This window comes from Chiloscyllium plagiosum, chromosome 4 (genome assembly GCF_004010195.1).
Source record: "Chiloscyllium plagiosum isolate BGI_BamShark_2017 chromosome 4, ASM401019v2, whole genome shotgun sequence".
Lineage (NCBI taxonomy): Eukaryota > Metazoa > Chordata > Chondrichthyes > Orectolobiformes > Hemiscylliidae > Chiloscyllium > Chiloscyllium plagiosum.
Window position 1 is genome coordinate 37,410,599 of NC_057713.1, and position 27,227 is coordinate 37,437,825.

At 40.6% G+C, this 27,227-nt stretch overlaps 1 protein-coding gene across 3 annotated transcripts in view; it reads right to left on the reverse strand.

Moving 5' to 3' along the window:
* dhx30 (DEAH (Asp-Glu-Ala-His) box helicase 30) overlaps window positions 1–27,227 on the reverse strand; it is an 88,174-nt gene that overhangs the window by 57,455 nt on the left and 3,492 nt on the right. For all 3 annotated transcript variants that reach the window (XR_006311373.1, XM_043687996.1, XM_043687997.1), the window contains exons 3-10: window positions 25,389–25,499; window positions 22,008–22,306; window positions 18,989–19,109; window positions 13,333–13,482; window positions 12,183–12,335; window positions 7,225–8,058; window positions 3,612–3,687; window positions 601–705 (exon numbers count right to left, since the gene is read on the reverse strand). Coding sequence is in view for 2 of the 3 variants with exons in the window: in XM_043687996.1 (XP_043543931.1) it covers window positions 601–705; window positions 3,612–3,687; window positions 7,225–8,058; window positions 12,183–12,335; window positions 13,333–13,482; window positions 18,989–19,109; window positions 22,008–22,306; window positions 25,389–25,499 (1,849 nt within the window). In the remaining variant the exon portion in view is untranslated. The remainder of the gene's footprint in view (window positions 1–600; window positions 706–3,611; window positions 3,688–7,224; window positions 8,059–12,182; window positions 12,336–13,332; window positions 13,483–18,988; window positions 19,110–22,007; window positions 22,307–25,388; window positions 25,500–27,227) is intronic.

The window sequence follows — 27,227 nt, forward strand, 5'->3', positions numbered from 1 at the left end:
CCACCACCAAGGATATATTTCCCTCCCCTCCCCTATCAGCATTCCGAAAAGACCACTCCCTCCGTGACTCCCTCGTCAGGTCCACACCCCGGGAGAAACCCAACCTCCACTCCTGGCACCTTCCCCTGCAACCGCAAGAAATGCAAAACTTGCGCCCACACCTCCCCCCTTACTTCCCTCCAAGGCCCCAAGGGATACTTCCATATCCGCCACAAATTCACCTGCACCTCCACACACATCATTTATTGCATCCGCTGACCTGCTGCGCTTTTCCAGCAACACATTTTCGGATCACAAATTCGTTGTCTGGCAAACTGACCTAGGTGTCTAAGGTGGTGGATGGGTGCTAATTTAGCGAACTGTTTTGTCTTGACTGGTTTGGAGTTTCTTGTGTTGCTGAAGCTGCATTCTTCCAGATAAATGAAGGGTATTCCATCACATTCATGAGAGTAAATGAGTTACTTGCTGGAGAATTCCAAGCTGCTGACATGCTTCTCTGATTATCTGGCAGCAAACCCATGGAAATGTATTTCTTCCCTAATTGCAGTGACTTTACAGACACTCACCATAAAACAGGAAGCTCATTGATTTTGCACTCACCGGGTAAAATTATGTAATTTTTGTTCGGAGTAGAAAGGCGTTCCTCAAGTCTCTGTTGAACTCCTCGGATTTCCTGCCAACCTGGTAAGAAGCACAAGATTCCACCTGCAACACAAACATAACAGGAGTTAGTTAAAGGCCAAGTGCAAAACAGTCTAATTTCTTTAACATTTCCCTTCACTACCTTTTCTTCCCTGGATTCAGAGAGATGTTCTGTATTAATAAATGCTGATTCCAGAGTTATTGCTGGTTGGCTATTCAGTCATCTAGTCACACCGAGCCCAAACTTCCACCACGGCAAAGCCACTTGACTTGGGTTGAGTAGTAGCTGATTTTTCTTTCCCCATTCCAGAGAATCAGTCATCATCACACTGAATGGGGTCTAGACGCCAAATCATCCACTTGTGTGCCTATTTTCTGTTTCTATATTTCATATGCATGGGTGAGCAAAAGATGAAGGAGCTACGTATGGTAGGGCAGAGGTTTGGGCATTGTAGCTGAAGTTTGGGGTTGAAGTGAACAATGAGGTGGGAAAGAGGCTTGGGGGTGAAGGAATGGGGCCTGTGGTGGAGGGGGTGAATACGTGGGAAGAGTGGAGCAAAGTGCAGGGACAACAGGGCATTAGGGAGGAGGTGGTGTGTGTAATGGGGTGGGGATAGTTTTGCATGGTCTAGTTTTCTCTCCATGCATTAAACCTTGATCTTGAGCTCGCTGATCCTTGGTGGGAAGTTCCATTCTTCAATGTTTTAAGCCCTCCTCCTGGCCTCACTGATTCTCAGGAGCAAATTCCATTTTTTCTACACATTTCAAGTCTTGCTTCAGTGTCAATGATTTATTTTGTCTTTTTATGTGGTGGTGGTTGTAGTGGTGTGAAGGTGCATGAGGTGGAGAAGATTCTTGATCTCTTGCTCATTTTAAAGCCCCACCCCTGGTTCACAGATTTTCAGCTGTCTCCACTTTAAATTCTGCTTCTGGCATCTATGTAGGGCCTTTAACAGAATAAAGCTACTTCAAAGGCACTTTTTTCAACACTGAACTACTTGAGGTCATATCCGGTCAAGTTAACCAAAAGCATAATTGAGGAAACAGGCTTTCAGTTGCACCTTAAAAGGAAGATAATGAGACAGATACAGAGATTTCAGGAGAGAATTACTGAACTTAAGAACTTCATGGCTGAAAGCTGACCCAGCAACAATTGGACAATTAATATTAAGGATGTTCAAAGGGCCAGAATGAGGTTGTAGATATTCCATTGGTTTCTGGGCATAGAGGAGGTCAGGGATAGGGATGGAGGACCTGGATCACAGGGCAATTTGAAAACAAGGATGAGAACTGTCAAATCAAGTCCAGGGTAATTCAGTGAGCACATGGGAGGACTTTGTGAGAGTTTTAGATATCCTTGAGTTACAAAGGGCAGAAAGTTGGAGAACTGCGAGGAGTGCATTAGAATAACCAAGTCTAAAGGTAATATGATGAGACGTTCAGCATCAGATTAAGGCGGCAGAGGCAGACTTAGGCAATATTATAGAAGTGGAAATAGGCAATGTATGTAGTTCTGTAATGTCCAACTGGAAGCTCACCTTGGGTCAAGTATGATAACAAGTTTGTGTAAAAGTCTGATGAAGAGTCATCTAAACTCAAAACATTAGTTTGCTCTCACTCCATGGATGCTGCCTGACAATGCGATTGTCAACATTTGTTGTTTTCAGTACAGATTCTAGCATCTGCAGTAATTTGTTCCTATATTTTCTGTAAAAGTCGCATTTGGCCTCAGACAGTCAGCAAAAGGAATGTAAAGGAGCAGTGATTAGATTGTCTCTTATTGGACAGTCAATGGTTTGAGACTTGAGTTTAGAGTGGAGATCAGAAAGAATGGTTTCATTTTTCCGAATGTTACATAGAGGAAATTTCTGCTCATCCTTGTTAACAGATAACACAGTGACAACAGAGGAGCCGAGAAAGTCGATAGCGAGGAAAAGCAGGGTGTTGTGACTTTGCATTTAAAAATTGCTGTGCTTTCTTACTTATTCATTCATGGAATGTTGGCATCACCAGCTAGGCCAACAACTATTGCTCATCCCTAGAAGACTTGAGAAGGTGGTGGTAAATAGCTTTCTTGTAGGTACACCAATAATACCATTAGAGAGTTAAAAATCACACAACACTAGGTTATAGTCCAACAGGTTTAATTAGAAGCACTAGCTTTTGGAGTGCTGCTCCTTCATCAATCACCTGATGAAGGAGCACCGCACCGAAAGCTAGTGCTTCCAATTAAACCTGTTGGACTATAATCTGGTGTTATGTGATTTTTAACTTTTTACACCCCAGTCCAACAGTGCTATCTCCAAATCATCATTAGAGACACACTCCCAAAAGTTTGATAGAGTGACAGTGAAGGAATGATGGTATCTATCCAAAACTGGATGGTGAATGGCTTGCACGGAACTTGTGGCTGGGATTGTTCCCATATATTTGCTGCCCTTTTCTTCTAAGTAGATCTATACGGTGCAGTCTGAGGACCTTTGGTAATTTTCTTGTGTGATGCTGGCGTAGGGCAGGATGCAAATAAAAACAAAAATCTGCCACAGGTATATTCTGGAAAAATACAATGCAGGAATGGGAAGAGAGGCAATGGTAGGTGATTCTCCAGCTATCATTCAGCAATTAAGACAAACGAGGGAAATTCTATCCAACTTAACAATGAAGGAGAGGTGTATTAGGATGTCAAAGATTCTGGATGGGTGTAGAAAGACAAAGGTAAACAATTTATCTTTGTCCCAATGGAACATTATGTAACTTGTGATCTTGGTTGAAAATGTTTCTGTTCAGTGTTTGTTACTTTAGTTGAGATCAATAACTCAGAGTGGATTAGAAATCAAACGTTGGACCTTCCTTGTCTACATATTTGAGGACTAAGTCAGCTTGTAAAGTCAGCCAGTAAGTAAGAACTAGAAATATCCCTCTTCTGTTGTCAGCAGCAAACAATAGGAGCTCAAACAAACTTCCCTTACCAGATTCACTGTGAGCATCAATGTGTAAAATTGTGTCGGTGACCAGATCAAGATCAGGGACAGGATCCTCCTCATCCTGTTGACATCATAAAACCAGAGTTGATTAATACTACCGAAAACTCAGAACAGCTTGATCAAGTAATGTACTGTTTTGCACTAATATATTATAAATCCTTGTGATCTTAAGGACCAATTATTTTGTGGAAGGAAAATTACGCACCAATTGAAAGCTGGATTAATGCTGCAAGTCCCAGATCACATCTACAGGTTCCTGCGTGCACTCAGAAACAGTGATAGATTCAGAGATCACTGAAGGCTAAAAGCTGAATTGAAATGTGTTGTGCATTACAGATAAGGGATACATCAGATTTGATTTTCAGCCCAATCAAGCCCGATTTTAACTAAGGAACCACAATCAAGACACAGAAGGAGTTTGATAAAGATAAGTAATAGAAAAGGTACAGTGGAAATATTAATGCAGTATTTGCTGATAGCGGCAACTGCTGGCAACTATACATGCACGCTCATTAGGGAACACACAATTCCAATCACTGATGTCATCACATAGACGTTACGTGTGATACTATGCACAAATGCATTGCCACTCGGAACATTCTGAACTTGGTTTCAGTAGTGGAGTGAGGGACGCCAGATGGGCAGAAACCCCGGAGAAAGGAAGAGGGCTCAGAAGCTGGGGTGTGGGCAGAATAAACAGTGTCCATAGCAGAGGGTAACAAAGAGACCCCAAGAGTGCTTCAATCTCACTTCCCCAATCCCAATCCCACATACCTTCCCGTCTTCCATGTCCCGATCTCTCTTCAACTCAGCCCACCTCAGCCCTTCCCAATCTCTTCTCTCAGCTTCCACACCCCCAAAATCTACAAGTGTGCAACTTAAAGCAGCGCACACAGTTCATGCGCCCATGTTGGCAAACACAGCCAAGTTGTACTAGTTATTAGAGAGAGGGACAACTAGTGATGAGTTTAACCTGAGGGTCACCATTCCTTCAGGACCTTTATGGTAACCACAGCCAATATGGAAATTCAATGATGGATAGCAAAGGTCACTGTGGCAGAATTTATAAGCCCCTTTTAAAGCTATACTGCTGAAGAGGTTAGAGGAAAAGATAATAGACGTTTGTAGGAAAGGCACTGCAATGAGTCTCCATATAAATTAAACAAATCAGATTGGCAAAGGTGGCCTGGAAGATTAGTTCATACTGTACTCAGAAATTATCTTGGATACAATATGCTTGAGTGCCAAACCAGGAGCTGGACAATTTAGACCTGATAATGTGCAATGAGACAGGGTTTAATTAATTAATATCCTTATTCTAAAGCAGCCTCAGATCAACTGTGATCGTGACACGATAGAATTTCACATTCAGTTTAAGGGTGAGAAGTGTAGGTCTAAGTCTCCTCCCTTAAATTTAAACAAATTACAAGGGTATGAGTAAAAAGATAGCTAAAGTCAACTGGAAAGCAGGTTCAATAAACTTTAGAGCAGAAGTAACAGACATGTAAGGAGATATTTCATATCTCAGGGTGACATATTACTTTGAGTGACATCTGTGGTTAATTAAAGAAGGATAGTATCACATTAAATTAAAGAGCGTACAATATTGTGAAGCTGAGTGGTAAATCAGAAGATTAGTCAGATTTTATAATTTTGCAAAGAATGATGAATAAAAGGAAGGAGAGATTAAAGTTTAAGAGAAAGCTAGCTAAAAATATTAAAATGGATACCAAGAGTTTCAAGCAGGTTAAAAAATGGCAAACTAAAATGAGGATTGACCCCTTAAAAAGGGAGTCTGGAGAATTAATGTTGGAAAAATAAGAAAATGGTATTAGCATGGAACAGAAATTTATGTTTGTCTTCACTGTAGAAGACAAATAATATTTCAAGAAAAAAGTGGAACCTTTTCATCTTGCATAAATCAGGACAATTTGCAAGAATACTATTACAAGAGAAAAATAAGCATTTATATTGCACGAGAGGTATTGGCAGATTGGTTGTCAAGTGAACTGTGATCAGTAGAGGTGCTAGCATAGAGAATGCACCCATTAACAAAAACTGCAGACATACTCTAGGTGTAGCCTAAATAAAAGCTCATATAAACATTATAAAGTATCTTTATTGCTAAACTCCAATACCTTAACACAAGTTAATACATTTTCAGCTTTCCGAATTACTCGCTGTTATCTGCATGCTAACCTTCTTTGGTTCAGGTAAAGGATATCTACCTCCCTCTGAATGCAAACATGTCCTAGTTTATTGCCAGTCAACAAATACTTTGCTTTTATACTTTTCCTATCAGAATGGAAAATTTCTTGCTTTGCCACAACGTATTCCATCTGTCATGTTCTTGCCTGTTCACACAATCTGATACACTCTTTTGTAACCCACTTGCATCCTCCTCACCACTTATTTTCCCATATAACTTTGTATCATCAGCAAATCTAAATATGTGATCACTCAGTTCCATCATCCAAGTAACTGATGTGGACTGTAAATGATTGAGGCCTAACTACTATTCCTTGCCACCTGCCTCTAGCGCCACTGTGATTTTATTTCACAGAGAGGTGCAATGGTGGGACATGTTCTTTTTGTTTGCACAAATGAATATTTTGTTGCTTCCGACAAAGTCATAATGTTAGCCTGACTGATCATTTTGAATTGTTTATTACTGTAATTCATAACCCTCACATGTTAGCAAGGAGGCCTTTTCAGTTCCCACTGGACTCAGTGTACCATTGCTTGCTCAAATCCAAAAACTATATTGGTGTTGCATAATCTGGGCAGTTTTATTATTGCTGAGGAACCTTGGTTATCCAGCATTCAATTATCTGAATATTGGATCATCCGACAAGATCGCAAGGTCTCTTTGCTCAGCTATGTAATCCGGCATTCGATTAACCGAACAAAATACTCCCCCCTGTCTCCTTTGGATAATGGAGGCTCCTCTGTAATATACTTTCATTGTAATGGATTTATACTACAGTTTGTCAGGCTACTTCAGAGCACAGTAAGAGTCAACCAGATATGAGGATCTGGAGTCACTTATGGGGCAGAATATGTAAGAATAACAGATTTCTTTCCAGAACAACCAGTCAGGATTTGTGAACAATCAGATGGGTTTTAGAGCATCACTGCTTATACTAGATTTCAATTCCGGATTTGTTTAATGAGCTAAATATATTGTTGTCTGTTGTATCAAAGATATGCCCCATTACTTCCCCAATCACATCTTAGTACTATAGTGGTTTACTGTCATCAACTTGCAGGCAGTCTCCTGTTTGGCACTGAGTCAGTGAACTTTCAGCCTAAACTTCAGTCCAGGCACGAGCAAGTAATTTAGAGAATCTTGAAACATCTACATGAATTGAAAAGGACAGACACCTAATATCCTAGCCAATATTTATCTTTCAATCAAAATTACCCAATAATGGATTATTTGTTCAATCATCTGACTTCGATAAATTAGCTATTACTTGCTTAATAACAAATCACTTCTGGGCAAAAATTGTTGATTTAGTGTGAAATACTTTAAGACATTCAGAAACAAAAAACAAACAGCAAGACAAACCACTTCCTCCTTTATCAAGCTACTCACTTGATTGAGTCCAGTCATCTTCCTTCGTCCCAGCATTGGTAGGAGGTCATCCAGGTAAAAGTCCTTCACCGGAAACATGAATCCTGGCACAGTTACTATGGGGCAATTCCCATAATATTCCGATATACGCTCAGTGTCACTGGTGGCACTCATTAAGATGATCTTCAGATTCGGGTTGGATTCCATTACCTTCTTCAATAAGATAAGCAGGAAGTCCGTGTTGACATCACGTTCGTGGACTTCATCCACAATGACATGACTGATGCCTTCTAGTGAGGCATTACCTTGTAGTTTCTTCAGCAGGATGCCAACAGTGCAGAAGAGTAAGGCTCCACCTCTAGGGGGCAACATGCTCTCCAGCCTCACCTGGTAACCCACATTTTTCTTCAGGCTTGGTCCCAGCTCATAGCCTACTCGTTGCCCCACTGATACTGCACTGATCCGTCGGGGCTGTGTTATTAAAATGTTACAGTGTGCTCCTCTGTTGTCAGTTATGAACTTCTCCAGTATAAACTGAGGGATCCTGGTGGTTTTACCACATCCAGTCGCTCCAGCTATGACTATAACCTGATTTTCTTCAATGGCAGAAATTATTGCTTTCTTGTGCAAGTCTACTGGCAATGGCTTAACTTTCCCAGGCTTGTATCGCTGCCACAGCCAGAGCAGTTTCTGATTGATTTGCTCTGCCTCTTCTTGTGACAGTGGGACATACATTTCTCCTGTAATAGCATCGCTAATCAAACCACTGCCAGACACCGAATCCGCAATCTCTGGGCTGGGGCTAATGGACTGGTACTCACGGTCATCATCTTTAGAGGCTGTTTCTACTGAATTCTGCAAGAGAATGAGAGAGAAAAAAAAATTGGTCACTTGCAGAGGATAGATGAAGAAATAATTAAAGGTGATTGTGCATCTCTCAGTTTAATGAAAAAATACTGAAAACATTAAATAAAACAGTGAATGCTCAAAAATTAATACAATATTCTCCCCTCCTCTACTGAAGGTGTTAACTCTAGGCCACAGCTTTGTTCACAGTTTTCACAGGAAGTCAGTATTACATTTCTTATAAAACACAGACATTGCTTTCTGAAATAAGAATAAACTCAGCAGATCCAGCAGCATCTGTGGAGACAGAAATAGGATTGCAATATTGAGTCCATTACAACTCTTCTTCAGAATGGTCTTTCTTCTCTAGCATCTCAGTCAATTAAACATTCTTCAGATATTAATGTATTGATTGAAGTATTGATTTACTGTTGTCATATGCATCGAGATACAGTGAAAAGTATTGTTTTGTGCGATATATAGGCAGATTGTATGATACAAAGTGCATCGGGTAGCAGAATACAGTGTAACAACTGCAGAGAAGGTGCAGAGAGAGCAAGACAGAGATCAGAATTAACATTTGACAAATGTATTGCAGCTATACAGGGTAATTGTTAGGCCTCTTTTGGAATAGTGTGCGCAATTCTAGTATCCTTCCTAGCGTAAGGATGTTGTGAAACTTAAAAGGGTTCAGAAAAGATTAACAAGGATGTTGCCAGAGTTGGAGGGTTTGAGCTACAGGGAGAGGCTGAATAGGCTCGGGCTGTTCTCCCTGGAGCGCCAGAGGCTGAAGCATTCCTATAGAGGTTTATAAAATCATGAGGGGCATGGATAGGTAAATAGGCAAGGTCATTTCCCTGGGATGGGGAGTCCAGAACGAGAGGGCTTAGGGTGAGAGAGGAAAAATTTAAAAGGGACCCGGGGTCAACTTCTTCACACATCTATGGAAGAAGCTGCATGAGGAAATGGTGGAGGCTGGTACAATTACAACATTTAAAAGGCATCTGGATAGGTATATGAATAGGCAGGGTTTAGAGGAATGTGGGCCAAGTGCTGACAAATGGGACTAGATTATCTTAGGATATCTGGTCAGCATGGACAAGTTGGACCGAAGGGTCTGTTTCTGTGCTATGAATCTCTATGACTGTAAGTCTGTTCAAAAGTCTTAACAGCAGGGAAGAAGCTGTTCTTAAATGTATTCATATACGTATTCAAACTTTTATATCTTCTCCATGATGGGAGAGGATGGAAGTGAGTATAACCGAGGTGGGAGTGGTCTTTAGTTGCCTTCCCAAGGCAGCAGGAAGTATAGATGGAGTCAATGGTTGGAAGGGATGGACTGGGCTATGTTCATGACTGTCTGTAGTTCCTTGCAGTTTTGGGAAGAGCAGTTGCCATACCACACTGTGATGAGTCCAGGTAGGATGGTTTCTATCCTGCATGTATAAAGTTTGGTACGAGTCTTGCGGATGTTGAATTTCCTTAGCCTCCCGATGAAGTAAAGATGTTGTTCTGTTTCTTGACCATTGCGTCAACCTGGTGGACCATTACAGATTGTTGATGTTCACTCCCAGGAACTTGATGCTGTCGACCTTTTTCACCTCAGCACTATTGATGCAGACTGGGGCATTCCCTTTACTCCACATCCTGAAGTCAAAGACCAGCTCCTTTGTTTTTTGACATTGATGGAGAGATTGTTGTCTTTCCATCATGCCACTAAGCACTCGATCTCCTTTCTGTACTCTACTGTCTTGTCGTTTGAGATCTGAGCAACTAGGGTGGTGTCAGCAGCAAACTTGTAAATGGAGTTGGGGTAGTATTTGGCCACACAGGCATGAGTGCATGAGGAATACAGTAGGGAGCTGAGTACGTAGCCTTGCAGGGCACTGGTGTTGAGGATTATGGTGGAGGAAGTGTTGTCACCTATTCTCACTGATTTCCATCTATGGGTCAGGAAGTCGAGAATCCAGTTACAGAGAGAGAAGACTAGACCTAAGTCTCAGAGTTTAGAGAGGAATTTGTTTGGAATTATAGTATTGAAGGCAGAACTGTAATCATTAAGTAGGAGCCTGATGTAGGTATCCTGTTATTCAGGTGCTCCAGGGATGAGTGTAGGGCCAGAGACAGCATCTGTTGTGGGTTGGTTGTGTCGGTCAGCAAATTGCAAAGGATCAAGGCAATTTGGCAGGGTGGAGTTTATGTGAGCCATGACTAACCTCTCAAAACACTTCAATAATTATGGAGGTCAGAGCCTCAAGGCGTGATTTTTCTTGGACACCGGGGTGATGGCGGTCTTTTTGAAGTCGATAGGGACTTCAGATCACAGAAAGAAAAGGTTAGAGATGCCCGCAAATACTCCCACCAGCTGGTCTGCACAGGATCTGAGTATGAGTCATACATGAGTTCAGAGAATGGTTTTTAAAAACACACCACAGGAGGACATTAAATCACTGACTTTTTGGAGTAACAATCCAATTAATTCCACTCCCATCCTCTTCCCCATCATTCTCTGTATCAGAGATTTTTATTTGTTATCTGCATGCGTGCATGGAGGGAAGGGAGGTGAGTTCATCAGATAAGGAAAAGAAAACTGCAACAACCTATGGACTTTCCTTGTTAAATTAGTTGCTGTTAAAGTATAAAAAAATTAAATAGGTCAGTTTTCATTTGGATAAACGTGTATTTTAAAAGTGTTTCAGTTCAGATCATGGGAATTAATAAAAGCAGCAAAGAACTTTCATTTTACAGCTTCAACAGCAGATAAATAAGCTATCTTCATTTGTTCAAACTTAACTGGATATGTGTTACATCTCTATGGCAGTTCTCTGATACAAAATCAACAAATTCGAGTTTTGTAACATCAATTTGAAAAGCTATTTCAACCAACTCCTGATGCCTAACATTCAGATTGGTCATAAATATAACACATAGGCTTTTTAAAATTCCTTCACAGCTCACATCTGCGTATCAAGTGGACAAGAGATAACATTGTGTTCAGGAGGATGCTGTTCAGTGATGTAACATCAGCTATAGACCAGTTGGAAGCATGGGTCAGAAGGATTTGAGTTCACATCCCACTCTGGAGACTAAAGCACAACAGCAAAGTTGACATCCAGTACAGTGATGAGGGAAATTTCGAACTATGACATATTTTAAATGTTATAGTTAAAATGTTAAATTGAGGTCCCATCTGGCGCCTCAGGTGAACAGAAAAGATTTCATGGTAGAGGAATTATTCCTATTGGCCTGGAAAGTATTTATCCAGTCAACTTTAAGAAATAGCTCATCGGATCATTTACCATGTTGCTGTCATGTGAGTTACTTTGTGCAGCTCATTCTGGTATTACTTGGCTACAAGAGAGGGAGGAAGGGGAATAGCCATCAGGAATTCTGCTTCAGGATACAGCCAACTCTGTTGGAATACATGGCTGGAGAAGTCAAATGGAATTCAGATCCAGCTTTGTGCTGATACACTCCCTCCAAACCAACATCTCAAAAATCAGAAATTCTGCAAATACTTCACACAGGCATGCACTCAAAGAATGGCCGTAGAATTTTTAAAGCCTGTATAGTTCACCTATAACCATAGGAGAACTGCTCATAAAATTAGCATCTTACTGCAGATGTCACCATTTGGTCCATTAATTTTGTACTGTCTCTTTAAAAGAGCTGTTTAATTAGGCCTACCGCACTGTTCTTTACTGTTCAAGCACGTTTGATGGCTGCTTTTGAACTGACTTCCACCATCTGTCTTAGGTTGTGCATTCAAAATCATCAGCACTCCTGCATAAAAACATTTCTTCTCGCCTGCTCTCTGGTCTTTCACCAGTTACCTTAGATCTGTAACCTCCAATTACCCACACTGCTGCACTGGAAACAGTTTCTCTTTATCCATTCTTTCGAATCATTCAATTTTCAACTTAAACATTCTCAGTTATAAGAAGAACAATCCCAGCCTCTTTAGTCTCTCCACTGTTTTAAAAGATTATTTAAACTTGTAAAGAATGATACAAATCACAGATTTAATAAGGTATGATGATAAGATCATAATGAAACAAGACAGTCGAAACATCAGCAATCCTAAGTAAGTGGCAGGCAGACTTTACTCCAAGAGATGCTAGGCTATCACTGACCTGGTCCAAATATTGCTGGATTCGTTGCTGGAGGCTCTTTGGGATTTCTATCCTGGTCGGCCTCCGCTCCTTTTCATTCAACTCTTTTATTGCGGCCAAGTTGTACATGGCATGGGTCAGTGGATGATTTTTCTGGTTAAGCAAACCAAGCTCCTGCCAAGCAAACATAACCACACAGAAGTTTTTCTCTACTTTTTTGAAATATATTGTCCAGTAAGCATAATATAGCAAAAAGGACCATATTAGACAAGTGGATCACAAAATCTTAATAATGCAGATGGCATGGTGCTGTGATTTCATCTTCAGGATTGCAACAGATCCAGTTCAACTGTAGGAATAACGATCACCACTGATGGATATGCATATACAGTAACGAAATGCACTGTATAATTTAGCTGTGTCTGAAAATCTCGCACAAGGATATAGATTGACTGGATGAGAGAATTGGGAAGGTGCTGCTCTGGTGAAGAGAGAACTGAGATTGAGGATAAGGCAATACAGAGGAGTTGTGAGCAGGGAACACTACTGTTTCTAATCAGTGTTGTGTCTGCCTTGAAATGTTTGTCTCAATAGTTTGGAATTCATTATTCTGGAACTAATTTGGTCTGTAAATGCCCTAGGAGTATTTAATGAGGCATGTAGAGAACCCATATCACTCTATCAAGCAAGAGAATTACAATTAGTTCTTCCATGCACCAGTACTAAGGGCCCATGTCGGCACCATGTGATAAGGTTGTATTTACTGTCCCTAACTAATTGCCAGGAAAGTGGGCCATCTTGAACACTCCACGTGCTGACAGTGCCATCACAACTGCAGTAGTCATAAGCAATGCCCCACCAGATAACTCTTAAATTCTCAAATTAGGGGTTAAACTACCACTATACGGTTCAGTACCACTCAGTGCTGTACTTGCTATTGAGGCATATAGAATACTCAAACAGGCTTTAAGATTGCTAATCCAACTCAGCTCTCCTGATACCCCAGGTGACAAATTTAAAATTCCAACACCGAGCTGGAATGCAATCCTAGCTAACCAACACTATGTAATCACTCAGTTGGTACTTCACATGGGAAAAGAAAGACATTGAATACTGCAATAAACCAGCTCAATGCTGAGCACAAGTATGGCTTGCAGCAAGTTGCAATCACCTTCAACTTCTTACAGACTAAAGCTGCTGCTCTTCTTTCTGCTTCAGTTTTCCGCCGACCACTTGCAACAAAGGTCATCGGGGTTGGCCACTGTACCTCAAGCCGGCATACCTTGACAGGACCATCTTCTGTGGAGTATTTCAGATAGTCCTAATGGAGCAGCACATAAAGATTAAATGGTGTCACTGCCATTTATATGAGCAGAAATATAGGAATCAATGAACCAAAAAGAAATAGACCAATGTAACTTAGCCAGCACAATTTAGCAGTCATGTAAAGTAACAATATTGGAATTATACCATGTGGATATGCTAGATTAATCTGAGACTAAAGTCCTTTTTTAAGGCTATGAGCTAAATTAAGCGAAATAAAAACTGAACAAATCCAAAACATGAATATTCAGGCTGAATAGAAGAAACCTCAATTTACTAATGGCAAAATCAATGAAGAAATTGAAGAAAAGCGTGGTTCTGTCATTTTCTTTTCTTAAAGAATATTTATGAATATTACAATTAGCCACTTTTACTTAAACTATTACAAAAAATGTGCTGCAAATTTGAAATACATAGAACCCTCGTATGTGCAGATTTGGCTTCTGCTGTTTCAGTTATCTGGAACATTCCAGAAATAATTCCAGAGCTGCTGGGAGGCAAGTTTCCCACTGAAATGATAGGGTTCACTACTATCCGCGGTTTTGGGTATCGGCTGTAGATCTTGGAACGTATGGATATGGGAGGGCACCTGAATAAAAAAAGATAGTCCTGCAATCTATATAATACAGCAAAAATACTGGATGGGCATTGAATGCTCATGTCAGGTGATGAGGTAACTTTAGGATGAGGTATTTGAGAAATTCAAGACTGCTTTTATCCTCTTTCATAATTTTTAACTCTGCAAAATATTACTATTTAGAGTAAAATTTCAAGAGTAAAGTGGTAACTCTCTGCTTTTAATAACCAAAGGTGACCATAAGGCCCAAAAGCAGAAAAAGGCCATTCGGCCTATCACACCCATTATGTCAAAACGCAAACAGAAAATATGGGCATTGACCTCTCTCATGTGCTAAGCAAGCACTCCATCATTTGAGCTAATTCCTTCATAAAATCTTGTTGAGAAGATAGTTCAATCAAACCATAATGAGTTAAGCTATCCGAGTTACACCACAGCAGAAAAACCATTTATTCACTCTCTTCCTGGCCCAGAAGCACTAAAATCAATGGCAATATCCCAGATGCTGATTCCAAATGTGAAGCAATAACTCCTGGAAATAGAAAATCAATAGACTTTGTGCCAAGGTGAGAGTGTTCCATAACATAACAAGCTTTAATCCAAGAAACACATAAGACCAAGACATTCAGCCCCTTGAGCCTGTTTCAGCATTCAATCAGATCATGGCTGATCTGTTGCCTAACTCCATGTGCCTGTCTTTTGGCCCATTTCCCTTAATACTTCTGCTTAACAAAAATGCATCTAACTCAGACTGACAGTTAACAACTGATCTAGGATCCACTAACATTTGTAGAAAAGAGATCCAAACCCCTATCACCCGTTGTGTATCTGTGCTTCCTAACATCTCTCCTGAACAGTTTGGCCCTAATTCTGAAACAATCCCCCTTGTTTTAGAATCCCCAATCAGTGAAAATAGTTTTTCTTTATCTACCCTATCGTTTTTTATTAACATTTTGAAGACTTTGATCAGATCACCCCTTAATCTTCTAAACTCAAGAGAAATCAGACCTAATTTGCATAATCTATTCTCATAATTTAACCCCTGAAGTCTAGGCATTATTCTTGTAAACTATACTGTATTCTCTCCAAGGTCATTTTGGAGACATAGATAGAGAGGGACAGGAATGGTTGTTGCAGGTTCCAGGATTTAGCTGTTTCACAATGAACAGAGAAGATGATAAGAGACCCGGGTTCAAATCCCGCCTCGGGCAACTGTCTGTGTGGAGTTTGCACATTCTCCCCGTGTCTGCACGGGTTTCCTCCGGGTGCTCCGGTTTCCTCCCACAGTCTAAAGATGTGCAGGTTAGGTGATCTGGCCGTGCTAAATTGCCCGTACGTTAGGTGAAGGGGTAAATGTAGGGGAATGGGTCTGGGTTGGTTGCTCTTTGGAGGGTCGGTGTGGACTTGTTGGGCCAAAGGGCCTGTTTCCACACTAAGTAAACTAATCTAATAAAAAAATGATAAGGGGCAGGGATGGCATTATTAATCAAGGACAGTATTACAGTGGCAGAAAGAACATTTGAGGACTCATCCATTGAGGTAGTATGGACTGAGGTTAGAAACAGGAAAGGAGAGGTCACCCTGATGGGAGTTTTCTCTCAGCCTCTGAATAGTTCCAGAGATGTAGATAAAAGAATAGCAAAAATGATTCTCGATAGGAGCGAGAGTGACAGGGTAGTTATGGGGGGCCTTTGACTTTCCAAATATTGACTGAGAATACTATAGTTCGAGTACTTGAGATGGGTTAGTTTTTGTCCAATGTGTGCAGGAGGGTTTCCTGACACAGTATGTAGACAGGCCAACAAGGGGCGAGGCCATATTGGATTTTGTACTGGGTAATGAACCCAGCCAGGTGTTAGATTTAGAGGTAGGTGAGCACTTTGGTGATAGTGACCACAATTTGGTTATGTTTACCTTAGCAATGGAAAGGGATAGGTATATACCACAGGGCAAGAATTATAGCTGGGGGAAAGGCAATTATGGTGTGATTAGGTAAGATTTAGAATGCATAGGATGGAAAGGAAACTGCAGGGGATGGACACAATAGAAATGTGGAGCTTATTCAAGGAACAGCTGCTGCGTATCCTTGATAAGTATGTATCTAACAGGCAAGGAGGAAGTTATCGAATGAGGGAGTTGAGGTTTACTAAAGAAGTTGAAGCTCTTGTCAAGCATGAAAAGAAGGTTTGTGTAAGGATGACACATGAAGGCTCAGTTAGGGTGCTTGAGAGTTACAAGTTAGCCAGGAAAGACAGAGTTAGGAAGAGCCAGGAGGGGACATTAGAAGTCGTTGGCAGATAGGATCAAGGAAAACCCTAAGGCTTTCTATAGGTATATCAGGAATAAAAGAATGACTAGAGGAAGATTACAGCCAATCAAGGATAGTAGTGGGAAGTTGTGCATGGAAACAGAGGAGATAGGGGAAGCACTAAATGAATATTTTTCATCAGTATTCACACTGGAAAAAGATGATGTTGGCGAGGAGAATACTGAGATACAGAATAGATGGGATTGAAGTGCACAAGGAGGAGATGTTAGCAATTCTGGAACATGTGAAAATAGATATGTCCCCTGGACTGGATGGGATTTATCCTAGGATTCTATGGGAAGCCAGGGAGGAGACTGCAGAGCCTTTGGCTTTGATCTTGATGTCATCATTGTCTACAGGAATAGTGCCAGAAGATAGGAGGATAGCAAATGCTGTTCCCTTGTTCAAGTATGGGAGTAGAGAAAACCCTGGTAATTATAGGCCAGTGAGCATTCCTTCATTTGTGGCTAAAGTATTGGAAAAGACTATAAGAGGTAGGATTTATAATCATCTAGAGAGGAATAAGTTGATTAGTCAACACGGTTTTGAGAAGAGTAGGTTGTGCCTCACAAACCTTATTGGGCTCTTTGAGAAGGTGACCAAACAGGTGGATGAGGGTAAAGCTGTTGTGTTGAAAGGTGTTTTATAAGGTTTCCATGGTAGTCTATTGCACAAAATACAGAGGCATGGGATTGAGGGTGATTTAGCGGTTTTGGTCAGAATTTGGCTAGCTGAAAGAAGACAGAGGGTGGTGGTTGATAGCAAAGGTTCATCCTGGAATTCAGTTACTAGTGGTGTACCACAAGGATCTGTTTTGGGGCCACTGTTGTTTGTCATTTTTATAAATGACCTGGATGAGGGTGTAGAAGGATGGGTGAGTAAATTTGCGGATGATACTAAGGTCAGTAAAGTTGTGGATAGTGTCCAAGGATTTTGCGGGTTACAGAGGGACATACATAAGCTGCAGAGCTGGGCTGAGAGATGGCAAATGGAGTTTAATGTGGAAAAGCATGAGGTGATTCTCTTTGGAAGAAGCAACAGGAATGCACAGTACTGGGCTGATGGTAAGATTCTTTCTACTACCAAGAATGAGCAGAGAGATCTCGGTGTTGATGTACATAGATCCCTGAAAGTTGCCATCTAGGTTGATAGGATTGTTAAGAAGGCATATGGTGTGTTAGCTTTTATTAGTAGATGGATTGAGTTTCGGAGCCATGAGGTCATGCTGCAACTGTACAAAACTCTGGTGTGGCCGCACTTGGAGTATTCCATTCAGTTCTGGTCACCAAATTATTGGAAGGATGTGGAAGCTTTGGAAAGGGTGCAAAGATGATTTACTAGGATGTTGCCTGATATGGAGGGAAGATCTTACGAGGAAAGGCTGAGGGACTTGAGGCTGCCTTCATTAGAGAGAAGAATTGAGACACATAATCAGAGGGTGAGATCGGGTGGACAGTGAGAGCATTTTCCCTCAGATGGTGATAGCTAGCACAAGGGGACATAGCTTTAAATTGAGAGGTGATAAGTATAGTACAGATGTCAGGGGTAGTTTCTTTACCCAGAGAGTAGTAGGGGTGTGGAACTGCCTGATGGAACAGTAGTAGACTCGCCAACTTTAAGGGCATTTAAATAGTGATTGGATAAACATATGGATGAAAATGTGAAGGTTAGATGGGCTTCAGATTGGATTCACAGGTCGGCGCAACATCGAGGGCCGAAGGGCCTGTACTGCGCTATAATGTTCAATGCTATATATCAATAGATCCTTCCCAAGACATGGTGCCCACATCTGTCCACAATATTCCAAGTAGGATCTAACCAGAGTTAAGTATAATGCAGCATAATTTCTGTATTCTTGTACTTCAGTCCTCTAGATATAAAGGCCAAACATTCCATTAGCTTTCGTGATTTTTTTTTTCTGTTCGTGACATTTTAAGGACCTATGCACCTGAAAACCTAATTCTCTTTGGACGCCCATTGTATTTAACTGCATAACATTTAGAAAGTAGCCTGATCTATCCTTTATCAGTCCCAAAACGGATAACATCACAGTTGCTGATCTTAAACTCCATCTGCCAGAGCTTCCCCATTATTAGTCTATTTTGCAATTTTATGCTATCATCTATACTGTCCATAGTACTGCCTAATAATTAATTTAAGAAAATTACTAAAGTAGTTACAGATACTGGTGTGATGTGTTTTCATGAATCAGTTCATAGGAGGAAGGCCAAAAGATCTGAAAACTTTGAAACCACTGGTGGAATGGGAAACAGAAAATATAGAGGGGTTTGAATAGGACAAAGAAACTTTTGGTGGGCAGGCAACAAGTATAGCTTTGTACATTTGATGCTTTCAAGGACACTATGCACCATTTATTCATCTTCACCACGGAGAAACTTTCTATGTTAGATTCAACTTACAGACTTAATTGCTTGGTCCCCAAGAATAAAATATTAAGCAAAACTCCAGATCATTAACCTGGCCTGCTCAACTCTACCCGCTGGCATCCCCAGCCAACATTCCCTTCTTTCCACTTTCTCTCGGCCCCAAATCAGGCCCCGTCAGGCCTTTGAGAGGGACAGCAACCAAGGTGTTTCCTCATCATTCGCTTTTACATACCGTGACTGTAGAAGAGGTGGTTGCAATTTGTATGACTTTTGATAGGAGGTTCTTCGGCTCAGGAAACTGTGTGAGGGCCTTCATTGCACTGGTGTTATCTGTCATGATATTCTGAACTGCCCTGTCCAAACAGAGTGAAAAATCAGTGTTAACACTGACCCAGATAAACAGTGGGGACAGGAAAGAAAAGAAAATTGCAGTATGTTGATTATACAATGCCACAAAGAGATTACATACTGAATGCATTCAAAAGTAAATCTTGTTCTAGAGTGATACTATAGGACAATAGCAAACTGTTACTTTATGAGCTCATGGTAGCATCACTGATATCACAACAGTTTATGACATCACACAGTAAGCTTAAAAGGGAAGGAAAATTCAGGGCAGAAACATATCTGCAGATAATTATCTGCAGAAGACTCAGTAATATATATAGATTGACTCTTAGGCAGGTCTTTAATCATCACCAACAGTTCAGGTTCAATACTTCCCATATTTCTTTTTGCTTTCAAACATGCAACTTCAAATCTGGAAGTGGACTAGATGCAAGAGTTCAGAAAAAAGTCTTAACAATTGGAAAAACAGCACAATTTTTATGAACAACAGTGATAGTTACTTAAATAATTTCTCTCCCACCCTTCCCTGCCATCCCTTATTTTCATGAAATGCAAGCCTTTTCTTCAGAGACACTTGGTGCCTAGAGGCATGTATTAGATCCAAGCAGGGAGATTTGCTAGTGCTACTCGGGAGACTTTAAACCAGGAGGGAGAGGGTGCCAAAGAGATCGTGCAACTTAATGTTCCAGGGTATAGATGCTATAAGGAGGACAGAAATTGGACCTGAGAGGAAGAGTAGCAGCATTTTTAGTTAAGAATAATATTTGGTTGTACTTAGGGAGGATATTCCTGGGAGAATGTTCAGTGAAGGTCTGAGAAATTCTATGGATGGAACTGAGAAATCAGGAGGGGCTGATCACTTTATTGGGATTGTAGTATAGGCCCCCAGAGAGTCAGTAGGAAATTAAGAAGCAAATACATCATGAGATTTCAGATATCTGCAAGAATAATAGAATTGTAATGGTAGGGGATTTTAACTTACCGAACATAGACTGGGACTGCCACAGTATTAAGGGCTTGGATGGAGAGGATTTTATTAAGTGTGCACGAGAAAAGAATTTTATTCAATACATGGATGCACCTACGAGAAAAGGAGCAAAGCCTGACCTTCTCTTGGGAAATAAGGCAGGCAAAGTGACTACAGTGTTAGTTTTAAAATGATTATTGAAAAGGATAGATTTAATCTAAAAGTTAGAGTTCTAAATTGGAGTAAGGCCAATTTTGATTGTTTTAGGTAGGAACTTTCAAAAGTTGACTGGGTGAGGCTGTTTGCAGGTAAAGGGTCGATTGGAAAGTGGGAGACCTTCAAAAATGAGGTAACGAGAGATCAGAGACAGCATGTTCCTGTTAGTGTGAAGGGCAAAGTTGATAGGTGTAGGGAACACTGGATGACTAGAAAAATTGGGGGTCTGGCCAAGAAAAAGAAGGAAGTATATGTCAGGTATAGATTGCTGGGATTGAGTGAATGCCTGGATTCAAAGTATACTTAAGAGGGAAATCAGGAGGGCAAAAAGAGAAAGCTTTAGCAAATAAGAATTAAGCAGAATCCAAAGAGATTCTACTAATATATTAAGGACAAAGGAGTAACTAAGGAGTGAGTAGACCTCCTTAATGAACCAAAATACAGTTTTAATTGGTTTGCTATTTCTTTGTCCCCACTGCAATTTCCCTTGTTTCTGACTGTAAGGAACTTAGAGGTGTCTTCACTGACCCTTTTTTTCTCTTTAAATACCTAAAGAAGCTTTTACAATCAATCAGAAAGCTTCCAGTCAAGCTTACTCTCATACTCTATTTTCCTCCTCTTATCCAATTCCCTTGACAACATTTATTGAAATGTAACCTGCTCCAAGTCCTCAGATCATTTGTTTTTTTTCAGCCAATTTGTACGCTCCTCCCTTGGATCTAATATTATCCCCAATTTTCCTTGTTAGCCATGGTCAGACCACCTTTCCCTTTTATTTTGTGCCTGACAGAAATGAACAATTTTACAGTTCTTCCTTGAGCTCTTTAATTATTTGTCATTGCCTATTCACCATTATCCCTTAAAGCAGTTTTCTTTATTTAGATTCAGGACCCTAATCTCAGAATCAACTATGTTACCCTCAATCTTAAATGCTTTTCTCCAAGGGACCTTGCACAGCTAGATTGTCAATTATTCCTTTCTCATTACACATTTCTTTCCTTTATCAATTCAAGTATGTGTATTTCAGATTAAGGACTTATGCTCGATGCCAGTCTAGACCTAGATTGTTTGCTCAAGATGCTGTACTGGGACATGAACCAATAAATCACAGAATCCCTACAGTGTGGAAACAGGCCCTTCAGCCCAACAGGTCCACAGTGACCCACCGAAGAGTAACCGAACCACACCTATTCCTCTACCCTATTATCCTGTATTTACCCCTGACTAATGCACCTAACCTACACATCCCTGAACACTATGGGCAATTTCCCATGGTCAATTCACCTAACTTGCACAACTCCAGAGGCAAAAGTGGTTCTACTGATGCAAGTCTGACACACATGATGTTTCTTATATATCTTATACTCTGCTTTTAACAATGGTGCTGGTTTGGTCAGGCATTGCAATCCTAAGTAGTCAAATTACTGCAGATGCTAGATAATAGAAATAGCATGTCAGACAGCATTTGTCTTTCACCCAAAATATTAATTTTGTTTCTTCCTTCTGTAGATGCTGTTTGGCTTGCTAAGTATTTCCAGCGTTTGTTTTTAATGCATTGTTAAGCCTGATAGCCACCTTTATAGCCTCATGGCTGAACTACCTGTTTGAATGTTTGAAGCAATCACAGGTATCAATGTTACAGCTTCTCTCTTAGTTGTTGGATTTGTTGCATCCAGCCAACATTTAAGACAAAAGATGATTAAATAACTATTGCGATTACCTTGACATCAGTTTATGCTGAGGTGTTTTGTCTGTGATAGAGAGAAACTCTGTGCAGTCCATTGTCCCTTCCACTACCTCCTCGTCCACCTCATTTTCCTCCAGCAGACCCATTTCAGTTGGTTCAGATGCTTCTTTCTCAATATTCTTCTGCCTGAAGGCTATCTTATGAGCATTGTTGGTTGAGTTGTTCATCACCGAGTCCACTTCAGTCGGAGGTAAAGCAGCAAATTTTGCAGCCAAATCCTGGTAGTCTTGAGCTTGGAACAGCTGATTCTTTGGTCCCAGCAGACCCCATTGCTGCCAAACAAAATCAACAGGATACAGTCTTAAAAATGAACACCATCAGCAAAGTCTATTTCAATCTGTGGCATATTGTTACAAGATAAATTCCATCAACTTTGGACTTTATGCATTTGTCTTTAAAGCAAGGTGACCACTTATACAGTACCAGATTAGAAATATTTTTTCCTATTTTACCCACAAATTGTGGCTATTGCCAGTTAGGCCAGCATATAATGCCCATCCCTAACTGTCCTTGAGAAATTGGCAGTAAACTACCTTCTTGACCAGTTGAAGTCCATAAGAGATACATGTTCGCATAGTACGACTGGGGAGTTCCAGAACGATGACCCGGTGACAGTGAAAACTTTTGGCGGGGTGGGGAAGGATTGGGACCACCATGTGAAAGATGCTGCTAGCTTTTGAGTTGCTGCAGTGCATCTTGTAGATGGAACACATGGCTTCAATTGTGTCAGTAGTGGATGGAATGAATTTCAGAGGTAATAGATGGAGTGCTGAGCAAAGAGGCTACATTGTCCTTAATGATGTTGAGCCTCATGAATGTTAGTGAAGTCCTACTCAGCAACAAAGTGGTGAACATTCCATCAAACTCCTGAACTGTGCCTTGTAGATGGTGGACAAGCTTAGTGGCCTCAGGAAAGGAGTCACTCGTCTCAGAATTCCCAGCCTATAGCCTACACTTGCGACCATGGTATTTATGCAGCTACTAGATACAGTATTTACATGGCCAGGTCTGCTTTTGGTCAATGGTAACCCCAAGATGCTGACAATGGGGATTCAATGATGCTCATGCAACTGAAATTACAAGGGCAATGATTGGGTTCTCTGTTGGTGGGCATTGTCTGGTACTTCTATGATGCAAATGCTACTTGCCACTTGTCTGCCCAAATCTGTCTGCCATCTAGGTCTTATTGATGTAGGCATGGATCATTTCAGTATCTGAAGAGTCACAAATAGCAGTGAATAGTACTGTCAGCAGCAACATTCTCACTTTTTAATCATATGATGGAGTGAGGGCCACTGCTGAAGCAGTTGGAGATGGGTGGACCGAGAAAACTATCTTAAGGTGCTCCTGCACTGACGTCCTATGGCTGAGATGGTTGACCCCCACCATCTTCCTTTATGGTAGGTAAATAGTTACAGGTGTGAAAAGACATTTGTTTTAGTTCCAGAACATCACAGTCGGAGCATGCGTATGTTTTCTAATCTACCTGTTCAGAGATATCATTACACCTCTGGAGTAGGTGGGGTTACAACCCAGGTTTCCTGTGCCAGAGGTAGAGATACTACTACTGAACCACAAAAGTCCTTAAGCTGCTCAGGGTATATATTTTTAATCAAATTGTTCACAGATGTTATGACACATCCCAGGAGCAGGCGAACGTGAACCTGGGGATCCTAGCCCAGAGGTAGGAGCACTACCACAAAAGCCCTTAAGCTCCGCCTGGGCTAAACCATCTTCAGATGCTCCAAAAATGACTTTCCTTCCAACATAAGATCAGAAGCATCAGGGCATATCAAAGGCGAGAACTTCATCTTTACTGCCTCTTTGTTAATCATTGAATGAGAACTGATGACCCTCACAGGTATTAATTACCCACTAGAAAAGATGGCAAGGATATTTGAAAACCATTGATATCACAACTGAGCCCAACTAATTATTGTGGTTGACTCCTCTCCTGGTTTTGGTACTAATAAATAAGTTGTAATATGCCTGCAAAACCCCAGTTTTATTAGCACGTAATCACACACTACACTGCACCAGATCCTTAATTTCTGAAGAGCAGCATGGGGTCGGGGTCAGTTACCAGGTTGGATATAGGATTGGCTAACCAAAGAAAAGTAGAGAATTGGGATAAATGAGTGTTTTTCTCGTTGGAAATAGTGGGGTACCACAAGGTTCGGTTGCCTGGCTAAAGTATTTACAATCTCTATTAATGACCTGGGAGCAGGGATAGAAAGTACATTGGCCACATTTGCAGGAGACACTAAAATAAGTGGGAAAGTAAATGCAAAGAAGGTGTAAGAAATTTATAAATGTATCAGGATAGGTTCAATGAATGGGCCAAAATTTGGCAGGTGAAGTTTAACATGGATAAGTGCGAGGTTACTTATTTTTGTCGGAAGCTTATTATCTAAGTGAAAAAGCATCAGAGTGCTTTGATTCAGAGACATCTGGGTTTCCTCATGCATAAATCACAGAAAACTACTAAGCAGGTACAACAGATAACAAAGAAATCAAATGGAAATTTGGTATTTATTGCTAAAGGAACGGAGTATAAAAGTAGGGAAGTGTTGTTGCAACTGTCACCTGGAATAATGCACACAGTTTTGATCCCTTTACTTGATGAGGGATGTAGTTCAGATACTGAAATGATCCATGCCCATACCAGAATTGGAGGTAGTTCACCGAAAGTTCACTAGATTGATTCCAGAGAGGAGAGGTTTGTTTTATGAAGAGAGATTGACCAGTCTTAGACTACATTCTCTTGAATTTAGAAGAATGATATAGGATTGGCTAACCAAAGAAGAGATCAAATTAATGCATACAAGATACCAAAGGGGACTGATAAGGTAGTTACAGGACATTTCTTCATGTGGAGCAATCTAGAATGAGATGTCATAGTTTTATGTTAAGGGGGAGCAGACTTAAATCAGACACAAACAGAAATTACTTCTCTCAAAGGGTTGTGAATCTGTGGAATTTGCTACCCCAGAATGAGATGGTTACCAAGACATTGAATAAGTTTAAGATAGACAGATTTTTAATTATTAATGGATTGAAAGGTTATGGAGAATAGGCAGATAAGCGGAGTTGAAGCTAAGATGAGATCAGCGATAATCACATTATATGCTAAAGCAGGTTTGAGGGGCCGAATTACCTACTCCTGCTCCTCGTTCTTATGTTCTCATCTAACAAGTCTAACCATGAGCCTCATCAATACCCTCAGTCCATCGGGAAACTTGCAAAAGGCCCTGTGTAAAGTACATATGGGGACACACAGAAAACAAATGGAATCTCTGTGCCACATGATCGCAAGTGCAAACATTCTCAGCAACCAATGTCGCGTTATCATACCTTGAATATCTTGCAGGCAGCTGCAGCAGCATGTTTCTCTGCAACGACTTTCTTATTGCCAAAACCTTCCACTTTTAGTTTTCTTGGCCAGCCAATGTACAGAACTGTTTTCTTTGTAAAAGAAAGAAGACTGTTACAAATTGCCAACAAGCCATAAGGTACAGCTAGAAATAACAGTTGGCATTGCATACTGTAAAATCAGACATGTACTGAAATATATTAAGAATAAAACAGGCCAGAAGGTTATAACTGCTCAGAGCAAGCCTAGACCCTGTTGACAAGGCAAGTCCAGCTCAAGGGAAAAATCATCTCCTGCTCCCAGGAACAGTTCCAAATCATTAGGGGTGAAAACGTGACCAAAACTGGTTTCAGAGATCACACGGATCACAGCCATGGCTACAGCTGTTCACCGTTTAAAGATTTAGACTCAGGAATTTTAAGTACAACTTCAAACTTTATAGCCAACATCAGAGATGCAGTTAATTTAGAAAATGGGGCTGCAGCAAAATAACGCAAGTTAATGAAATTTGCAGAATTTAATGTGTGATTAACTTCAACGAGGTTATAGAAAGCAGGATGGGAAAATTTTATACAGAGCATAAACACTGCTGTGGATCTGCTGAGACTGTATTTGTAGCACAGAAACAATGAGACACATAATGCCAACATTTTGGTTCACATAGGCGGACCAATCACTTGGTCTAGACAACCAAGTGTGCCGTATATCTATGAACTGTTTCTAGAAAAGGTCAAGCTTCAAGAGAGGTTGAAACATACCAAAACAAAATTAGGCGAGGTCAACCAAGGTGATTAGAACCCACTCAACAATTCATGTCAAATTGCAGACATTAGCAAGTCAGAAACAGTTATAATTTGCATTTTTGTAGAACTGACACATAGAACAGGTTAACTTGTCCCTAACCTCATTTCAATATCATAAACAATTGTCAGCATTGGTTAGAGGCTTCTAGTAGAACATTGTTCATTCAACCAGCAATTTGAGGAAAGGGGTCAAAAGCAGCGATGTATCCAATAGTACAGCACACTAAAGAAATCAATACAATACACATCACTCAATCTTCAGATTGAGTCCTGCCACCTGAGAATTGATGAAAGAGTTCTCTTGGGAGGATAAAGAAATTAGATTCATTAGTTTTCAAAAGAAAGTTGAATACATACTGGAAATATACTTTGCAGGGCTCTGGGAAAAAGAGCAAGAAAGTGGGATTAATTAGAGTTCTGTCAAACAGTTGGCTGGGGCACCCTAGACTGAATAGCCTCCTTTAAGGATACAGTCAGATTCTTTATAGATAGTCACATGAAAGAATCACTTTGGTCCTTTTGTCTTTAAATTATTCAGTATCAGGATGTGGGCAGCCCACTGTCGAGGCAACACTCATTGGCCATCCCAAGAAATAGAACTGGCTACTTTGCTTGGCCACATCAAAGTTAAAAGGCAGGCCTGCTAGTGTTGAACTGCAATCACACAAACACTAAAACAGGTAAGGTAGCAGGTTTCCTTTGTAAAAGAATATTAAGATGAACCAGTTGCACTTTTATGGCACTCTATTAGCTCCATGGTCACTTTTTGTTGACATTAGCTTTTCAATTCCAGATTTTGTTTTGACTGAATGCAAATTCTAAACCTGCCATAGTGGGATTTGAACTCACTTTCTCTGGATTACTGAAGATTTGAAGGTCACTAATCCAATACTTTTTTGCAGGTGATATGGTTGCACAACTGGGAGTGTGGAATCAAGGAGCCTAATTGTCCTCTCCACATAAAGACCAAACTGGCCACAAGTAATTTCATCAAATTATATTGAAAATAAACATTGA